The sequence below is a fragment of the Pyxicephalus adspersus genome, chromosome 8 (genome assembly GCF_032062135.1).
Source record: "Pyxicephalus adspersus chromosome 8, UCB_Pads_2.0, whole genome shotgun sequence".
Lineage (NCBI taxonomy): Eukaryota > Metazoa > Chordata > Amphibia > Anura > Pyxicephalidae > Pyxicephalus > Pyxicephalus adspersus.
This window is the reverse complement of record NC_092865.1, coordinates 63771677-63793845: the sequence shown is the minus strand read 5'-3', so window position 1 is coordinate 63793845 and position 22169 is coordinate 63771677. Positions and strand designations below refer to the sequence as shown.

The window sequence follows — 22169 nt, the reverse complement described above, 5'->3', positions numbered from 1 at the left end:
CCAACTGTGGGGCAAAATCCCATAATTATTTTTCGGTGTTTCCCTGGCCCCCCACTCCTGAACTCTTTCTGTAGCATTTGACCACACATAAACTCCATTATCACCTACATCAGTGGTCCCCAACCTTTTGGAGCTTGTGGACCACTAAATTTATGGAGTCCTGACTACGCATGCGCGGGGAACCGTGTGTCACTCAATGAGGAAGAAACTTCCCCAAGAGTGACGTCACGATACCAGAACCCACCCATTCTTTCATTGTAGATCTGAGCCTGTCCAGAGACACATCCCGCCCACCGTCCTGAGCCTGCGATGCATAGAGGAGAAGGTCAGTCAGGGTATTGCTACATTATTTTCTATTTCAAATATTATTGTGAGAATAGTATTGAATCCATCTGGAGTTACATAGATTATAAAATAGGAGTTAAAGCTGCTGTGTTGCCCTTTTTAGCCGGCACCACCCGGTACTTTTCTAGTAAGTACCCAACAGTTTATGTATGGTTATAGAAAAGTTGGGTCACAATACAGGGGCTGCAACACACCGGTCTGCAGCTTCTTCCCACCCAACGTAAAACAAGTTCTGGGGAGAATACTGAGCTGTTAAAAATATAGTTTAGATCTGTTGGATACAACATTTAAAAAGTCACATTTTCATGGGAAAATGTTTTATAATTTGCATGTACCCTTTGCAGATTTACTTTTTGATGTTCTATCAGACCCTGAAAGTACCATTTTGCCTTTTTTTTCTATTTAGGTTTATTGTGTGTTTTTCTATTAGAAGACCAGTATGCAAGTTTATAGAAATTACCACCATTTTACTTTAATGGAATATATGTCAATGTTAAACTCTATTGTGAAAATACAGAATAATTATCCTGGGACACAAAGGCAGCTTTTTATTGTACTGGTTCACGAATACATAATTATTATATAAGTTTGATAGCAAGTATTTTAAAGTATTTTGATGTTGACCACTTAGCAAAGAGGTTAAACATTCCTAGCACAGCCCATTGTGGCCCTGCATTATTTAACAATTCACCAGACATACATGATTTTCCCCAGATGAATGAGTATAGCATATATAATTTAGAATGTTCATGTCAGTCGCAGGTTCTCTGTGCAAACATTGTCTCTTCTTCTCCTATTAATAATGAAAGTGATTTCTGTGTCACTTCCAATTTGCTCAGTAGGAGCTTTTCTGTTCTTTTTCTGTGCTGTTAATTCTTTCCGTTTTCTTCTGCCTTGTGCTCCAGCCTGCGGCTTCTGCTTGGTTCTGTACTTTTTCATTTCATTAAAGTTTGTAATTCCACAGAATGACCAATGGGACTGACACACAAGATTTGAAAAGATTTCCCCTAAACTGTATCTGTATGAGACAAGTATGTTCTGTGAAATAGGTGTTACAACTTCTATTACAAATTATTTTCATTTCCTAAAGGGGTGCATTGTAAGACATGCTCTGGAAAACTCTCAAACAGGTCCAGGATAGTATATTAGAGTTTCCATGATCATTATCTATTTAAAACCTTTATCACCCTTTATTCTACTTTTCTCTATTGATGAAAATCATTTCGCCAAGTAGGCAAATTGCTGAAATCTCATGATTTTCACTAAAATATTGGAGAAATATAGAACTATAAAGTTCTTTCTTTTTAGATTTTTAAAGCTCATCATTCAGAGTTTTTTGAGGACATGGTTAAAAATCCCTGTGAGTTGGACACCTATTGTTCCCCCTCTATAGAAAGGAAACCATTGACTACCTGCAGCTTTCATTTATCCTTTACATTTGGAGAATTTACAGGCAGAGCAGCCTTTTATTCTGTGATGGGCAGAAAACTCACAATACTGTGTGTTTGGCTGGAGATGAGATGGGGAGCCCGTGTACCACTTACATTCGTTTTTGTTTCTATCTTGCATATCTGTATCAGAATTTTTCAGATGACAGCACTAGTGTTTATCTCATGTATGCTTTCTTCAGCATTTTCCATGTCTAATGGAACGCGGCAGGGTTTGCCGTTGTCCCCTGTCTTGTTTGCTCTAGCTATGGGCAGCACAGTGGCTCAGGGGTTAGCACTCCGGCCTTTGCAGCGCCAGGTCCCATGTTCAATTCCCAGCGTCCCATGTTCGATTCCCAGCCAGGACATTATCTGCATGGAGTTTGCAGGTTCTCCCCATGTCTGCGTTGGTTTCCTCCGGGTACTCAACGTTTCCTCCCACATCCCAAAAAGCAGTGAGGTCTATTGGCTTCTCCCTAAAAACTGACCTTAGGCTACATTAATGACATTTAACTATGGTAGGGACATTAGATTGTAAGCTCCTTTGAGGGACAGTTAGTGACATGACTATGGACTCTGTACAGCGCTCCGTAATATGATGGCGCTTTATAAATACTGTGTAATATTAATAATAATAATGAAACCCCTGGCTCAAAAAATTAGATCAACTGATCGTATCAAAGAGATTACAATTAATAATGAAACTCATGATATTGGACTATTTGCTGATGATATCATTCTTACACTTACTGAGCCACTTACTTCTCTGTATGCACTAATGGGAACCATAACAGAATTTAGCGGACCTAGGTACTATAAGATTACCTTCTTTAGAGATAGACTTCTCTAGAGAAAGATAGACAGATATAACACTGGCAATATATACAACTATGCCATTTTGTGAGGTCATTACCACACCCCTTATGTTCTTAGAGAGCGCTTACTCCGCTGGAAATTTTGTTCAAAAGGAGAGAATGAACTACCTCAAACTCCATCGAAATTATACAAACTTTAAATTAGCTTTACATACCCAGAGTTCCCGGATTATTTAGGGAAATGGCAAAATGATTTTAATAGCTCACCCTCGGAGGTTCAGAAGACGATCTTGAGTATGACTCATAAAACTTCGATATGTGCAAAAATACAGAAAGGAAATGTTTTAATTACTGGCTAGATGGTATTGTGTACCTGTAGTTTTACATCAGATGTCCCCGCAAGATTCCCCATTGTGTTGGAGAGGTTGTGGGTTGAGAGGTAAAATGTCACATATCTGGTGGTCCTGCCCAATTATAGAGTTATTGGAGAAAAGTACTCCAATTGATTGAGATAATAACAGGGTGTGCAGTGGAGGTCACACCATGGAGTGTGCTTTTTTTAACTGTACTCAAATGCAATGGAGTAGAAATAAATGTTCTCTAGTGCCTTTTCACCTTACTGTAGCTAAGACCCAGATCCCGAAATTTTGGAAAGATTCAACGGAACCCCCATTAAAGGGCTGCTTACAGGGGGTGGAGGAAATATGTAAATTGGCGAAAGTTAATGTGCAAAATTCTGATATTATAAATCAAGATGAGAATTTTTGAGACGTATGGTCAATGTTTGGTCCTTTATGTCAAGAGAGCTACCTTGATGTATTTGCAAAACTAGATTGATGATAAATAGAGATTAACACATTGACATTTTACTCAGATGTGAGTTGTATGTTTATTATGTCTTAGTAGGGTCACTATCACTTTTTTTTTCATATTTTTGGTTGTAATATTCTGAGCACTTTTATATGCAGGATTGCGGACTTAGTAAGGGTCTGCCTAATATAAATTGTATATATTGTATATATAAGTGGAAGATTTCTTCCTCAGAATCACTTCTTAAGAGTTTGTAACACTGTTTGTATAGAATTTAATTTCTATTTTTGAACACTAGTGTATGATATTTTTGCACTAAATGTCTATTTAAATGTGAGTTCTTCTTTTTGTGTTATATGTATATTAGATTTATATCAAAACAATAAAAAATGTTAAAAAATAAAACTTTTCTAAATGTAATATTTTGAATGTTGGTATTTCATCAGTTTTGCAAAAACGTATAACCAATAAGTTCCTTTGCTCTCCATTATTCAGGAGTAGCTTTATTCGATCCTAGTTCAGATCTCTTGAAGAACAATTTTTTACCTTTATTCAAGGTAATGCAGGAAGATATAAATAAAATGGGTAAAAATGAATTATCCTGGATGGGCAGAATAGCTGCCTTCAAAATCTCTCTTTTGCCTAAAATGTTATATCTCTTTCGGACATTGCCCATTATACTTCCAACACAATTTTTTAAAATCTACACAACATATATTGAGTTCCTTTATCTGAAATAATAAAAAAGCCAGGATTGTTAGCCGTTTTCTAATAAGACAGAAGAAAGTAAGAGGCGTTAGGCTTACCTTATCTTCACGAATACCATCTTGCATCATTACCTGATCATTTAAAGAAATGTCTTTCACCCAAAGTGGATAGAAGATGGCTAAGCTATGAATCCTCATTATTGAAAGGAGGTGATTCTTTAGCTTTTTTAATAGCGTCCTCAATGTCCCCTACTCTTAGAATTACAAAATTATATACTCTTGAAGCTATGATACTCACCTGGAAACATTTAATAAAAACTTCCCAATATACAGATGACTTAATATGAGTACAAGCTTTGCTTAGATCGTTTGAATATTTAATTTCCAATCTGAATCTATCTCCATGGCTTAAATGTGGACATAAATATATATCTGACCTCCCTGAAATGGTTTCCTTAATGGATAAATACAAATTATGGATAATTCAACAATTCTCAACTTCCGAAGCTATAAAATTACCTTCAAAATTCTGGCAGCATTCCTAAAATTGGGTGCGTCTTATATTCCGGAGCGTCTTATACGGCGTGTCAGATGACTTACATTTATAGCCATATAGGAGTGCTGATCTGTCGGGCAACTTTTGCAGTTCAACTTACTTTGAGGGACTAAACTCCCTCACTTCAACTTTGAGTAGCTAAACTCAAAACTGCAAAAAAAAAACCCCTTTAATTCTGCAGGGCAGTCCGATCCATCCGGGGATGCCTTTCATCTGGTCCAGCCGGTGCCCTGGGTGCCGCCATCTTCTCCTCTTCTTCCAGGTTCTTCACTACTGCGCATGCGTGGGATCGGCAAATTTTTCTATTTGCGCGAAGAGGCTCCTTCTGCGCATGCACGAGATACCCGGGCATGCGCGGAAGGAGCACCCAAGAGTCTCCCGGGATATGTGACGTAGGTATCCCAGTAGGCTTTGCGCTCCCATTCATTCTCGATTGCCTTGGCGATTGAGAATTAGGGGGCGGTACTGCATCCTATTTTTAAAAAGTATGTTGCACCTAAAAAAAAAATTATAACAACAGCCTTTTAGGTAAAGTTACATTTCTGAGTTTGGGTACACTTTATTAACACATGCCCGAGAAAGATCATGCATTGGGTTTTGGGATCATGAGTCTGGTTTATGCTGGCCAGCTAAGCTACGGCACCAGGTTTTCTACTATTAAAAATGATAAAATGAGTTTTACAGATGTTCCATGACTTAATGTAATGAATTTTTATTATTCTGATCAAACTTTTATGATGTTTATAAACTATTTGATACATTTAAGCCCAACCCTAGTTTACCTGTTTATTAGAATGGGGAAGACTTAACTTGCTGGTGTTTTTTTTTTATTTATAATTTTTTTGGAGGTTTTGTTTTACTTTCTAAAAGGGTGATGAGGTGAAAAAATTATTATGTTATTGTTGCCTTCTATCCATCTAAGATTTCTCCCACTTCTTGTCCCAATCATCTAGATTCTTATGGGTGTAAGTAAAAATTTCCCAGTCGAACTCACAGAAAACAGTGCAAATCTAGGGTTTACATATTTCCACTCTATTGAAAGCTACAATTTAGGTTAGTCGTAAACTTGAGCGAACAAAGTGGAGTTTAGGCTTTCCTGCAGTTTTAGTATTTGGTATGCTGAGAGTTCTATCATCTGTGGAAATGTGTTGAAATCAGTTCACTTAAAAGGCACTACAAAGACACTTAGTGAGGCTGGTAAAACTGGGTTTAATCGCTATCTTTGAAAAGCGTGCCGTACTAAGCTCTGAAAAGGTTTAGTGTTTCCACTGGGACTCGTTCTATTAGGCACACGAAATTGCATCAAAAACTATGTTGGGTACGTTTCTACTTTCAACTACACCACCTTAATATTAAAGAGGGAGCTTGATTTTTGCTTGCAAAACTATGTATATAAAATGGTAATAGGGCTCTATATTTGATCCCCCAATTAACAATCAGAAGCTGGGAATCAGGGGGCCTGATTTATTAAAGCTAAGACTGGAGTACATAGACTAACATGAGGGATCCTAGGTGATTCATCAAACTTGGAAGGGATCTGATTCAGGACTGAAAACATTTGCCAACTAATAGCAGGTGATTTATTTTTTGCTGTTGCAAAATCCATTCCAGGTTTCCTGGATCATCCCATGATAGTCTATCTTCTCCAGTCTTGGAGACGCAATATAAATCAGGCCCAGTGTATGTGGTTAGAGAGATGAAGAGAAGTTAGAGTTAGAGAAAGTTAGAGAAACCTATGTTGACCTCTGACATCTAAATTTCAAGAATGTGAATGAATGTACACAAGAGTAAATGAAGAGCAAATATAAATGCCTAATAAATAAATCTGTATAATTTAGGACAAAATGCTGCCTAAGCTCCGTCATGAGTGGTTCTCCTAATTGGATATACACCAATCAGCCAGGACGGTAAAATCTCTTGTTACATTGAAACCCGACAAATAGTGGGATAGAGCCAAATTGTGAAGGCTGAATGACTATGATAATGATAGGTTCTGGCCAAAGCATCTCCAAACATCAGGTCTTGTGGGTTGTTTCCAGTGTGCAGTGGTTATTACCTACCAAAAGTGGTCTCAGGAACGTCAGAGTGTAAATATAATTGGGTTATGGGCCCCAAGGCTCATTATTCACATAGGGGGAATACTACTCCTAGTCTGATCTTTCAGACAAGCTACTGAAGCATAAATTGCTGAGGAACTTGATGCGCATAGGAGAAAACTGTGAGAACATACAGTGCATTGCACCTCTCTACATATTAGATACATAGTTCGGACTAGTCATGTACGGAGATTCTATTGGCGAAGGCAGCTACAATATGCATGTGAGCTTCGGAACTGGATAATGGAGTAATACAAGAAGGTAGCTTTGTTGGATGAATCACTTTTCATTTGGGACATTTGCATAGCCTGATGTGTGAATTACCCAGATGGCACTGGATGTACTGTGGGAAGAAAGTCAGACAGGTTTATTGACTAACACAGGACAACAACAGTGTTCTTGTAGAATTTATATCTCCATGAATCAAAGCCATTTTTGTCTAGACACCTTCAGTGGTCTTATGAATTCCATGCCTCGATTAGTTAGTGTTTGGACAGCACAAGAGTTACCTAAACTATATTATTAAAGCGGAACTAAACTAAAAATAAAAAAAAAGACACTTTCCTTTAATCCCGTAGATCTCTCGACGGCGCTAGTCCTTCCCACGATCTGGTCCCACGTTGTCCTGGGATTCCTCTTCGTCACGGCGCTGAGGAAGCACCAAGCCCACCATCTTCTACCTTCCCTTATGTCTTCTTCTTGTCTTCTTTTCTACGTCACCCAATCTCACACTGTGCAGGTGTGAGATCGGGTGATGTAGCCACTGTGAAGGCGGAAAAAAAGAGAGCCTATCTCATTTCCCATTAGATTGGCACCTCTTTCCCCTTGGTGGAGATTAGGGCATGCACAGAAGGAGCACCCAGAGCCTCCCGTGATGGATGACGTAGGTATCCTGGGAGGTTCTGTGGTCTTGATTGCCCTTTTATAAAAAAAAAAAAAAAACAAAAAACAAAAAAAAAAACATCTTGTTTACCCTGTAAAGTAAAAATGTTTGAGTTTAGGTCCTCTTTAAATGTAACAATGAAAAGAAACAACTGGAAAAATGTAGGCCTATCCCCTTTCTAACAGAATTTTTCAATTTCCAAGTCCTGTCTGGCCTTATTGTCTACATTAACCTGTTATAAGAATAAAAAGACTGAAAGTGATAATATTGATGTCTATATTTGAAGATATGTCCCTTTCAGTGAATCTTAGTCCACCAGCATAAGAAATAATTGGATGCTTGTTGCTGGCTGCACTAGTCATGGAAAGTATAGTTTTGTCTTAAATTATTTCAACATCAGTGCATTGACCTACTTTTAACTTTCATTTTCTATCTCTCACAAGTTTCGAGAGAAAAGCCTAATCCAGATTAGTTTGTCAGGTTTGAAGCCATGTCTGCTCATTCTCCAGCATATGTATTACTCAGGATTCATGCTGCATAAATGCCACTTGCTTCAGAAATGTTCAAAAGGGGGTTTAATTAACCCAGAAAGATGGTGTACAATCAGGGCAACAATCACAATGGTGATCCGGTTTTCATGTATAAAAATTAGTGATCTGTTTGTTGTTCTAAAAGTAATAATCTACCTGAAGTTGGTGCTTGGCTTTTCATTTCATTATTTGCAAGTGTTACTGATCCAAGTGTACTTAGCATCATGTAAGCATTCAATCAGTAAAATTCATAAGGCTATATTGATCATCCTGTTGGTTAAAGGTGATTGTAGATGAGAGGCTATAAATGGCAGTCATGCATCCCAACGCATATGTAAGGAATGGGTGGAACTTGCTGGATTTTGTTATAGTAATTGTTGGGTAAGTATTCTTTTTGTTCTTTGTATCTACTAGGTATAGTGTTTTGTATGTATTATGTGGGCATATCAAACCAAAATATGCTTTATGTTAAATGCTGCCTTATTTGCAGTATATATTTAATTCAAATGTCACTGAGGTACCTTTAGCCCTTGTTGTTGTTGCAGTGCTTTTAACATACAGATGATGTAAAAGAAAAGTAACTTGGTACATTAAACACTCACTGTTACTGCAGAGTTTATTTACATTATACAGACAGTTTAAATATAGCGGCATTCAGGTTTATTCAGATGTCACCTTAATGGAGTGTTTGCTATGTACTGTCAATTTAACACAAAACAGTTCATGATTATCAAATAGAAGTCATGAATTAGTCTTGTTAATAAAAGAACCCCATACATCTGTTATATAAAATATAACAATAAAATATATTACCTCACCACATTAGCCTTGCTTGCTTTATTGTTAAAGGACCCAGCGTGACCCCCATACTCTCACTTATCTAAATGCCTTAACATGAAGTTTTGTTATAGAGCCTCTGAAATTCTTACATGAGTTAGAGAAAACAGCAGTCTGAGAATCCCAGCCACATTGTCACGTGTGCGTGACCAGGGATGTAGTGGGGCGGGCATGGGTGGGAACACCTGCCCACTCTTATTTTGAAAAGAATTCTTTGGTGGTCCAAGGGCCCTGGCCGGTCCGGCCCCCTGTGGGCTCAGGAGAAAGGGGGGCACACCGGCCAGAGGCGCGGACCGCGTCTCCCGTATGGAATTGTAGGCTCAGGGTGGTGAGCGGTTTGTCTCTCTGAACACAACCCACCCACTCTCCCATTGCAGGCTCAGACCTATGTTGGGGAAATGGGCTGATTCTGGTATCATGACATCACTCTGGGGGAAGTTTCTTCCCCTTTGAGTGACACATAGGCAGGGGTGTATTGGGGCGTCATGGATAGTACCGTGCCCCCTCTTCTTTTTTTACGACTACACCCCTGGGCATGACCAACACCCCTAGGATCTCGATTGATTTCTTCAAGGTGGATAAGTATTTCAAGTCCCTTTTAGTATATCAGGTGGACATGAATGTTGGGTGTAGTTATGATGTAATGTAATTTTGGTCATATTAACTTATCAGGGTTGTGTTTATCTGCTGTTTTAATACTGAAACTATTTGCCATCCTTTCTGTCTTTTCTAGATTGTTTAGTGTAGCTTTGGAACAACTCAACTTTGGAACCAAAGAAACCGATGGAGCAGGCCATTCAACCGGGAAATCCGGAGGTTTTGATGTGAAAGCTCTAAGAGCTTTTCGTGTATTACGTCCCCTCCGATTAGTGTCTGGAGTACCCAGTAAGTCTGTGCAGCATGGCCAAACAACTGGCGTTCCTCTAGCTACTGAGGAAGAACAAATTCCTAATATGATATCCTAGCTATGCTTGGTAAGACATTCCAAAATTTGCAATTTATCAACTACTAGGACACTGTCGCTTTGTTTTTGGCAGGGTAAAAAGGAAGAATTAAAGGATCAGGGTAAAAAGGCCAGATTTATTTTCCTAGTCTGGATTACACACTTTACCGTGACCAATGAAAATGAAGACTATTCTGTTGACAGTTGTCAATTTGTCTATTCTTTTAATAAGGCTGTTACATTATAATATATTATTATTGTTATGTTGTTAAGTTTTTGCCCGCAAGTCAGATCTGATAATTTGTGACTTTATTTACTTTTGTTGTTTTAAGTTTAGCCAGAACCATTGGAGAAGCTGGAAATTTTTCAGTCTTTTTGTACCGTATTAAAAATATCAAATTATTAATTTAAAAACAACTAATAATGAAAAGCATCAATACTATTAATATCAAAATCTGATTGCATCTGAAAAAAACTAAAATTTTATTTATGTCCATTATTTGCCCTTGCAAAGCCTAACTCAAATTGCTAAATACACTATTAAAATACATGTAAGGGATCTGCTTTGCATAGCATTTCTATCCATGCAGATTTTCACAGCCCTATCACACATCACAGCCAGGTTTGTATATTGAATTTAGCATGTTGCATTTGAAGTGGAACTTAAGTCTACCTAACTCCACCCATGTCCTGTGACGAGCTTCTTGTTGTCACTAATATCTTTGCCTAGTCATTTTTAAGGTTTGGGGTCTTCCCCTATCCTGATTGGCTGGCCTGGGTTGACCTAACTCCAAGAAGAATTCGGTGATTGTTTACTGACCTGTAAGACTTTATTTTACAATCCTAAGGAATATGCTGGAAAAGTGTTTTTTGGCAGCTTGCCATTGGATGGTGAAGGACTTTAACATACAGATGCAATCTTTCTGCTCTGTTCTGTTTGCATGGTACTTGCTAGCATATCTGCATTCTAGTAAAGTCACTTCTTATCTCCCTGTACAGCAGTCTGACTGCTAGAAGAGACTGATATGAAATCAAATTCATGTATCCAAATGAAATTCACTTTTACTTTTGACATCTTTCCCATTTTCAGAATCTTTTCCAGTGGGCCCTACCTCTATATTACTGTGTATGCGTAAAATGTTTGTGCATTTGGTAAATGTTCCTTGAACAATTTAATTCTGTTTTCAAGCACAATTTCGGATTTGTCCTTCAAGGAATTTTCAGTACTTTTTCAAAGTGCCAGTTTCCTGGTACTCTTGACAGCCCTATTAATATCTCAGATTTCATTGAAAATATGACATCCATGCTTCATTATTTATCTTCAGTAATTTGATATATTTTTTTGTAGTTAAAACATAATCCAGCATCTCTTTATGTGTGACGTACTTTCTTCTCTTTATTTCTCTAGGTTTACAAGTTGTCCTGAACTCCATAATAAAAGCCATGGTTCCTCTGCTGCACATTGCTCTCTTGGTCCTATTTGTTATTATAATTTATGCTATCATTGGTCTAGAGCTTTTCGTGGGAAAAATGCACAAAGCCTGTTTTTTCATTGGCACTGGTAGGTAGCAAAAATTGCATTTAATCAAAAATCTGTTTTAAGGTGATTTTACTTGTAATAAACTATATGGGATCAAAACAGTAGACAGCAAAGGTTTTGCAGAAGAACCAATTATATTTCACAGTTCATGTTTCTGGGTGGAGAAAAACACAATTATGTTCTTTTGCTAGGACCCCTGGCAAAGTACAGGTTTGCTGGAAAGGATATCTATGTAATTCAGTCTAAAGATTTTAATCAATCTGCTAAAAGAATCAAACCCTAATATTAGCATCATAATAAAAAGTAACACTATATGGTGTATAACGCCACCTTTTATTTCCATATTACTCTTGAGATTATTACATTGTGACCTTTTCTTTAATTGCACGTCACAAAGTTTCTCATGAATATAGTTTATGATTGATTATCGTGTTTGATATTTGTATAATCACATAAATGCAATATTTTTTTTAAATTGTATTTTCTAGATTTGCTATCTGAAGATGAGCCAGCGCCATGTGCGTTCTCAGGGAGCGGCCGTGTTTGTCCTGTCAACGGATCGGAATGTAAAAGTGGATGGGTTGGACCTAATGGAGGCATTACCAACTTTGACAACTTTGCCTTTGCAATGTTAACTGTATTTCAGTGTATTACAATGGAGGGCTGGACAGATGTTTTATATTGGGTAAGTTATATGTTAGAGATAGGAAAAAACAAATTGCAGGCTGCTTTAAAATACCCGCCATATACCTGACTGTCTGACACAGAAACTATTCTCTGCCCGGTTGCTTCCTGAGAAGCAATACACCAGTGAAAGGAAGAACAAAATAAAGGCACCCCTAGGTGCTTGTGCTTTCTCCCTAATGCAAGAGCTATGGACAGGTCTTTGAGTACTTTAAAGTACTCCTTTGCTTTTCTAAAGCAGCATCTATCTATATTCTTTTCTAGCTATAGCAAACTAATCACATCAGTTTTGATAACTAGATAAGACAGCTAAATAAAGAGAATCTATTTAAATGTAACCATGGCATTTACAATTTGTGCCAGTTTACCCTAGGCCACACCTAATATATATTTACCTAAGTCTTTTTCATTTCAAAGGGAACCATGCAAAAATTGGGGCTGTCTATAATCTGTGTCAGTATGTGATCAGGAATATTGACTCAAAATATATTGTTAGTGATGAAGCAGAGTTCAACACTGTAACAAAATATTCAATGCTAATCAATATTGATATTTTTTTATGTTTCATGTTACGTGTTTAGGTTTGCATGGCAAAATATTTCCAGCTATGTCTCTTTAATAAAACTATCCTTGTGTGGCATTCTATAGCTTTGTGTGACTGCTCTGTAGTCTTTCATGGATGGATGTAAACAGAAAGTTGTTTGGGAATAATTATTTCCAATCCAAATAAAATAAATTTGCTTTCAAGGTCATGTGTAACAATCTAAGACATAAAAATGTAAGGCATTTAATTTGCATGAATTTAAATGATGTTGGTTTAAATTAGGAAACCATCACAGCCAACTCCAAGGTGATTTGAAAATTATGAATTTAGGATTTAACTGATTATTCTTTGAAATTGGCAGGCGCATCAATGCCCCAAATTTGTGAATGCTAAATTTAGTTCTGCAACACCTTTTGGTTGACTTTCTATTTACATTTGTTTTACAGATTTTAGCTCTTTTAAAAATACATACAAAATATACATCCCAGCCTGCTTGGGAGTAATATGTCTTTTTTATTCAATTTGTACCATTTAACTATTTTATGGCAAAGAAATCAGCAAAATGTAGTTTTAAAAGCTTGATAAAACTTAAGCATAAGTTGGTTCATAGATGCAGATTAATTTGGACAATAGAACCTCAGTTAAAATTAAATGTAACCCAGCAGTTCATATTGTCAGACAGAATATACTTGTAAGGGCTATTTTACAGTGAGAATGGCTTTGCGGTATATTCACCTCTTCCTCACGCCAGGGGAGACGCTACATGTAGAATGCCCACATGAAATGAATGAGGGCTGCAGTGAGCAGAACTAGTACCTTTTACTGCTGCCAGCTTTCCCAGTCTTTTTGGCTTTTTGAACCATCTCAGCCATGTGAGGTGCCAGCCACTGGGACCTGCACAAAATCATGCATTGAAGAGTTTGGTGAACCTTCAAACAAGTATCACCTTTTCTTTAGGGCTTCCCAATACTTAGGAACTCTTGCTCAGCTATTAAGAAATAATTAAATATAGTATTGATGGTGAATATAAATACATAATCCAACTTCTGTTTATGTTTTATTGCTCATTAAATGGTTGCTATGTGTCTTTATATAACCTTTTCTTGTCTCACACTTGTATAGCATTCTAATGCTGGTTTTAAAAGCCCATCTCCAGTCATTTTTTTGGGGAGCATTTAAAAAGTTGCTCTGATTTTTCCTATGGTCGCTTCACTTAGGAGATTTCCCCTACTTTTTGTTCATGTGACCCATTGTATTTATACAGTAAGCAGCGCTTTACAAGGTCCATAGTCATGTCACTAGCTGTCCCTCAAAGGAGCTCACAATCAAATGTCCCTACCATAGTCATATGTCAAAGTCACAGTTTAAGGTCAATTTTAGGGGTGAAGCTAATTAACCTAACTACGTGTTTTTGGAATATGGAGGAAATAGGAGGAAACCCACGCAAACACGGGGAGAACCTGCAAACTCCATGAAGACAATGTCATGACCGCGATTCAAACCTGGGACCTAGTGCTACAAAGACCACTGAGCCACCATGCTAGAAAGGCATGAACAGCAAAAAAAAAAAACCAATATTTTTTACATTAATCATTTCATAATTTTCCTTGTTTTGACTTGAAAGTAAGTAGAAATCTCCCAAATAGTGACGTATGCAGCCATAAATACCAGACACAAGCTCTAACTCTTCTATGCTCTTAGATGCTCTTCCATCTAAAATGAAATACAATAGTTTGGCTGGAGTTGGGCTTTAAATGCAACAAGGGGCTTATTCTTTTTATTCTAATGTCTGTATTGTCTTGCATTTTCTTTCTATAAGTCCATCTTATTTCTTCTAGATGAATGATGCTATGGGATTTGAATTACCTTGGGTGTATTTTGTCAGTCTCGTCATCTTTGGGTCATTTTTCGTGCTAAATCTTGTTCTTGGTGTTTTAAGCGGGTAAGCACATGCTTTTTCTTTCATGAAGGCAGAGCCCAGAGTCTAGCTGCCACCAAAATGTACCAGGTCAAAAAATGCTTTCCAAGAAGTTAAAAAACAGAATCTTTTATTGCCTGCACATATCAGTGATATTTTAAGACATTCTTCATGATGGAGCTTTCTGTAGGAAGTGCAAAGGAAATAATTTTTTTTTGATTTTAGCCTTAAGCTCTTCAAGTTGCCCAGTATGTCAAAGGGTGTGCAAGTGATTGATCTGATCTGTAAAATAGCATTTATAAAGTAAATTGATGATTGTCAGCTACTGATACATAACTATATAACATATGGCACATATGCTTGAAAGGAAAGCATAGTGAGTTTTCAGTTAGAATATATTTTTATTTATTATTGCAGGGGTAAAATCATTTTCATGTTTCGCTAGCTGACTTTTTCTTTTTAAAACTTTTATTATAAGTACATATTTGCAGATTAGTTAGTAGGTGAGGTATATTAGAAGCTCCAATTACCCTACCAATAACTTCTTAACAATTGTGAAAATGTGACAATATGAAATATGATTAGCATCCAAATTGATAGATTTATAATATGTGGATCAGTAAAGCTGGCTGCAATCATGTAAAAAACGATTTACAAATTAAACATGAAAGCATAGATTTTTACATATTAGTAAACAATTGTAGGGTTAATTAGAAAAAGCAAATGCCCAATCTTTGTTTATTATTGACTTTTTCAACATGGGGAACCCCTTGAAATACCTTTTAGGAACCCCTGCTATAATTACTAAATTCATAACTTACAGTACTCAGCTCATTGCTCGATCAACTCCTAGCAACCTCTGGAGGAACCCTATGATTCCACAGAACCATGGTTGAGAAACAACCTTGGTCTATAGAGTAGTTTAAATATATTTTTAATTTTATTAAGTAAAAATAATAAAATTAAACATTGAACTTTAATTTAGTCCAGTGTGGTAGATTGCTGTTCTGGCATTGATAGAAAAGTTCTACCGTTGTGTATCTGACTACTGTATGGTGTGCCATATGTAACATTTTCTGTAATGCAGACACTTTACCAGTCATCAGTTGCCATTAGAGCAGTCATTGTGTGGGTCTGAACCTTACACAGCCCTGCTATCTTTTAAAAATATACAACAAATAAACAAGACTACAACTCTTCATGAAGAATCTCCCCAAATATTGCATAATTTCTTAATATAAAAATAAACAAACCCATGAAGAAGTCATTGGCATAATTAAGCGTCTTTGATTCCATCCAGCTCTAGACGAGGACAGAGTTGGATGGAAGCTGACCTTGTCATTTGGTGGCTGCAGATTGGTCTCTGCTGTAAAGTACATGAGTAGACTATAACAACCTTCCTTACATTCCTACAGGTGAATGATGCCATAGGATGTGAGTGGCCATGGGTCTATTTTGTTAGTCTTATTATCCTTGGCTCATTTTTCGTTCTTAACCTGGTTCTTGGTGTACTTAGTGGGTAAGCAGTTGAATTGTATTTGCATATTCTACTGCTGTGTGCTAGGTGGCCGACTGTCTTTCATCTTCACAATGTAAAATATTTATAATATGTGTCTTGCATGTTGACAACATTATGTTTACTCTGTTTTGTCTTTGTTTGGTCAGTTTTGTGAGGTTATCAGTATAACATAAGATTTACTTAGATACTGCACAGTATGCAGCAAGCACTATGTTGTTCTTTGCCATATGACATAAGGACCCAAGAATACCCCAACTGGATCAGTTAAATGTTTTAGTATATCCAATATTCCGATAAATAGTCATGATTTTATTTTGGGTGATGAAGCAATGGCATGTAAACTACTAAGAGGAAACCAATTAGCACTTTGCTATAGTATGCCAATTCATCCTCTCTAATAGCCCCCTGAAAGTTTAGCTTTGGTTGAACAAATTCAGTAAAATTACAAAGCATATATAGGCAGAGCATATAGTAGAGTGCTGTAGTTCCATTTTATGCAAAATATACAAATCAATACCCATGTCTCCATTGAAATAAATAGAGGAGTTAGTGGTCTGGTTAGTAGCTCATTTGCTCAGATGAAATTGTGATGTATGTATGATAGAAGCTGAGGACCTGACATAGTGACTAAGCCTGGCAGTGGAGCAATGAAAGCTGTCCCACATATTGTAGCATGCCAAATTTTAACTAAAAAATAGCTCCCACATTGTTCTTGGGTCTAGTACATTCAACAAAACCAAGAAGACTGCTATTCTGTACATGGAGCAAACAAAGATGTCCTTTCATGGATCAAAACAATGGCATGTTTTTATTAAATTTATACATTATGTATCTTTCTTTACTCTTTCTAATTTCTCATCCCTGGAGTGATTCAGTGTCTTTATCCGGCCACCTACACTCTTGTCTATGTGCTGCCCTAAACACTTTGCATGTCTAATTGCTTGCTTATTCCTTATTTATGGTAAATCATTAATTTGCTGTGGTCAATATAAAAATGTTGTGATTTTGCAATGTCTAAATCTTAAATATTTCTTGAGAGTTGTACATATATTACAAAAGAGTTTAGGAGTTTTTTTTGCATTTTTCAGATTCAGTGAGTTAGTGTGTTTGGAAATTAGCAATCAAAGTGGTGTTACTGGTTGCTAATAAACACTTAGGGGCCTTCTTTAAAGCAATGAATCTTTTTTCCCTGCTGGAGAATCTTCCAGTTGTAACAACATTAAACATTTTTTTGCTCTCTGTAGTTTCCCCTCAGGAAATAAAAGCTAGCCTTTATTAATGAAAATTCCTAGGAGCAGTAACGGTAAGTTGTTAGGGTAGAAACAGGTATTTACCTTATACAGTCATAGAGTGGCTGCCCCCCTAGTAAAGAACAAAATTTATAAAGAAAAGAAAACAGAAGTTTTTTTATGTGATGGGCTAATAAATCAAAGATTTTTTTCAACAAGTAATTGATAGTAGGGATGAGCAAGCGAGTTTTAAAAACTCGATCTCACAGCGAATTCGGACATTTCTTGCTTACCGAAATTGTAAGTGCGAGCGGCCGGTATAAATTCAGCGATCGAGATCGAATTTTAATTAAAAAAAATTGTGGGCTGTGCTGATCAATGAATGCAGCCACGGCGGCATTCATTGATCAGCTCAGTGTCCAATCCCGGGCACTAGAGATTAAATGGGGACAAGTCTCCCCATTCAAAACCTCTAGTGCTCTCTGATTGGCTAAAGAAAGGAAAATCCTGATGTTGCTCAAGCTGACTCTTAAAGGATTTTCCTTACCTTAGCCAATCAGGGAGCACTAGAGGTTTTGAATGGGGAGGCTTGTCGCCATTTAACCTCTAGTGCCGGGGACAAGTCTCCCCATTCAAAACCTCTAGTGCTCTCTGATTGGCTAAAGAAAGGAAAATCCTGATGTTGCTCAAGCTGACACCTAAAGGATTTTCCTTACCTTAGCCAATCAGGGAGCACTAGAGGTTTTGAATGGGGAGGCTTGTCGCCATTTAACCTCTAGTGCCGGGGATCGCACACAGGATTCCCAGGGCTGCATGAATGAATTACCCTCGAGTGCCCTGGAAATCTACTGCGATCCCCAGGCACTAGAGGTTAATTAACCTCTAGTGCCCGGGGATTGCACACAGGAGGATTCACAGGCCTGCATAAATGAATGCAGCCCTGGAAATCCTGCTGTACTGATTTCCTGGAACGTCCGATGGATCAGCGAAATCGGTTGGCCGACATTTCGCGGACCCATTTGAAGTTCGAGGAAGTTTTTACCAGAATGTTAGAGGCATTCTCGCTCACCACTAATTGATAGTACTATTATAGAGGAAGCCCAATTGGTAAAACGAGTTTGCTCAGAGACCTCCGTTACCCTATATATCATCTCCGGACCAAACTAGGAGCTAATTTCTTTAGTGAGATCATGATCTTTATATTTGGAAACTGATACCAGATAACTGCTTTTGTACTACTAAATATATGTAAATATTAATTGAATTAATCTTTTGTTGCACTATTTTGATTTACCTAGTATGCTATTGTTTGATTACTCTCTAATGTTATTATCACTTACCTATTGTTGAAAACAATCTTTGATTTACTGGCCCTTCACAAAAATCTTCTTTTGTTTTTGGGTGGGTATTGAATAGTTAGGTCACAATACAGGGGCCACAACCCACCTACAGCTCCTTCCCATCCAGCTTAAAAACACTATTAAACTATGATGGACCATTTTGGTAGAAGAATATTGATTTTGAATATTGTGGTCTCCATTTGAAGATTTTGCCTCGGCTTCTCTTCTGGTGAAAATTACATTTTGGATCCCCACCACTTTTCTGTACTAGTGACACTGGCCCCCAAATCAAGCATAGATAGTGAATCCACCCAATTGCACAGCAATACAAACCTAACCAGGGTTTTACCCTTTCCCTACCGTATGGAAAACTTTTTTTCCAATTATAAAGGCCTTATTTTTATGCATACGGCTCAAAAGGCCTAAAATTAAACCCCCTAATTTTTTTTACCTCTTGTGTCTGATAGATGAAGTGTAACAGAAGTGAAGTTATGATTTTTTTCTGTCTGTAGCAGCTCCGGATTTATCTTGAATTTATTAGTACACTTAATTGATGGATAAGAAGTCCCCTTTGGGACCTCCATGTGATATATTATGGCTAATTTTAGTCCAGAAGGACGGAGATTGGCTGTACAGGGAGGTAATTAGCTGTTTTATCTGCTGTCTTGTTCAAGCTTGCATGAAACACAGAAATGTACCTTGAAAAAAAAAAGTTCAGCCCTGTTAACACAGATTCCTGAGTTACTGTCAAGGCCTGGTTAATTACTATTGGGCACCCAGTGTTTCAGATGGTATTACAGGTAGTATTTATATTAAGTGGTAAAATAAGAACATTACTTCCCAAGAATTACTGAATAGCTTTTCTTAACAATTTATGGAAAGAAAATGTCTGTATGAAAAAATAACACTAGAGGTATAAAAATCCTGGCCAGATAAGGTGTATTTAAACCCATTACCCAGGGCATATTCAGAGTATTGTTTTTCACAGACAATTTTGAGCACTTTCACCTTGCACACCAAATGGTAAGGATTGGACTTAGTTGGGTCCATTTTATTTCTAGTATTTGACAGGTGTTAGGAAAGGCAGCATTATTGCATGTTTTTGAATGCTTCTTTCAGCATGTAGGGGCAATTCCCATAGTGTTTGGCAGTAGGCGCCCAAGATTGGTAAACTCCGCTGCTAGTCTGAAGATGCTTTGAATGTGTGTCAGATTGACTCTTTAGTTTTAACAGTTTGAACCATGGATAAAGATGTAGGCTAATTTTTTCTACTGGTTTACATAATTGTCCTTTAGCAATATTTCCCAACCAGGGTTGCTCCAAAGGTCGGTAGGGGTTACTTGAGCAATGAGCGATTTGTTACTTTTGGGTTAGTTTAACTGACACCAATGATCCTTTTGGCTATCTGTAAGGGTGACATCCTATTGGCCAGCAATGTAAGAGGCATACTTCCTACTGAGTTAGCCTGAATTTGTGGTTTGCCACTTCTGGGCACATAGCAGCAGTTTGCTATTTACCTGCAAGTGTGAAAGGGGTCTATAATAGTTTAATTCCATTCAGTGTTTTTGGTAATAATTTCGTCCAAAGAATGGTTATTTCAGAAATAATAGGATAACACTTAGATGTGGAATTAATATATTTTAAACTTTAAAAATGGGTGAAATCAGTTGTAATTTTACATATTGTAAAATAGCACATGCTTTATGTTTTTTCATCCTAGTTTTTCCGTAAGCGTCTGGGCTTAGCAAACCAGAATGACAGCCTGGTTTTTAAATCTTCTTTGTCAGTCACCTAAAAGAAATTTGAAAGGCCCGTTCCATTTAAAGCATAACTATAAGAAATAAAAAATAACACTTACAGGTGGAAAGCTGTCTACCCCTCTGCAATCCTAGTCCAGCTGATCATGTATCGCCCCATCTTCCTTCTTTGTTCTGGCGTGGGCTGGACACCCGGCGCTGCCATCTACTTTCTTCTTCTGACATGCGTGAGATTGACACCATTTGCTTTTTTAAATTTGAGCTCCCAAGAATCATGACCCTCCATTTTTGGTTTCATTACAATGCCTCATTATTCATTTGGCTCTTTTGTATTCAACACTTCCAGAGGTGTCCATGTTTGTGTTCTCCAATGCATTCTATGGCTCTATCCTCCAAACTCTACATTTGTTTAGGCCACTGGAGTGATGAGATAGCAAGCAGTGAAATAGACCATGGTTAAAGGTGGGGTTCACAGGTATCTTACTCCTGAAAGTGTCCAATGCCAAAGAGCCTGATGAAAGTGAAGGGCAGCTCTGGAACTAAGGCTACTTACACACGTCAGATTCTTGTCCAATTATTGCTTCAGGGCTAGTTTCAGACTAGAATCTGGTGTGTGTACAGCAGCTGTCCGACGTCCTTCATGGATCCGTCCTGGCAGATCCAGGAAGGAAGAGCGATGAATGCCTCCAATGGAAGTGAAGGGGAGAGAATGCAGCGGGGTGACGCTTGCCCGTTCTCCCCTCTTTCCTCCCCTTAGAGCAGAACAGCGCTGTATTTACAGCCCTCGTTCATGCATTTGGTGTGTACTTAGCTTAAATGAAGCTAGGCTGTCATGTAGACCATTACCTTGCACTGAATAGTCGAAGTTCAAGTCTATTTTTAAACAAATAAAAATAGTAATAGTAAACTAAACCAAGTTTTAGGGCCAAACTGGTTAAAACGAATCTGCTGAAAATATTATTATGTAGTTTATATCTCTTTACCAATTTACAATAAAAAGCAGAGTGAATGATCTGAGAGTCAGAATAAGTATCTCTAGTTACAGTAATTTTACTATGAGAGCAATGTAATACATGTTTCTGGATGTGACATACTGGCCATTGACACTTCCCACCACTCTTAATTTTAAGATTACTGTAATTCCCAACCATGTGATATATTTAAACACTTTGAAAATACCCTGCTTGACAAAGAATAAATGCCTGCAGCAAAACGCTAACAGTGTAAATTTAACATGACAGGATGTATAATTTAAATCTGAAACATTACAGTTCTTTTTTTTTTCTCTATAACATTTTGAAGGTCTTTTTATTCAGGTTGCCACAGCAACAATTTACAAAGAAATTTGGTATTAATTCACATAGTTTCTTAAAGACACTAATATATGTTATAGACTACCTTTCTAAAAAGTGGAGAATGGGAACTTTTCTTCCCTATAGCATTTCATAAGGTATTTTACATCAATTTTAATGAAAACAAACACATTTGTATACATTTCAATAATAAATGTAATGCAAAATATTGGCGTCAGCTTAATTGTATTATTTAATTGCTGTGCCATGTTTCCATTATGGTAAATAATATATTGAAAATAGTATTGTATTATATATTGAAATAATATTGCTGCCTGGAAACAAGTATATGGAAAAAACAGCAAAATAAGAACTCCTACTACATACTTGAGTAAAT

General features: G+C 37.3%; 1 protein-coding gene across 1 annotated transcript in view; it reads left to right on the top strand.

Moving 5' to 3' along the window:
• Nucleotides 1-22169, top strand: part of CACNA1D (calcium voltage-gated channel subunit alpha1 D) — a gene marked incomplete in the record, with an annotated part of 186856 nt that overhangs the window by 90460 nt on the left and 74227 nt on the right. The window contains 5 exon segments of the mRNA XM_072421224.1: nucleotides 8484-8550; nucleotides 9740-9891; nucleotides 11358-11510; nucleotides 11978-12174; nucleotides 14556-14659. Coding sequence (XP_072277325.1) covers nucleotides 8484-8550; nucleotides 9740-9891; nucleotides 11358-11510; nucleotides 11978-12174; nucleotides 14556-14659 — 673 coding nt within the window.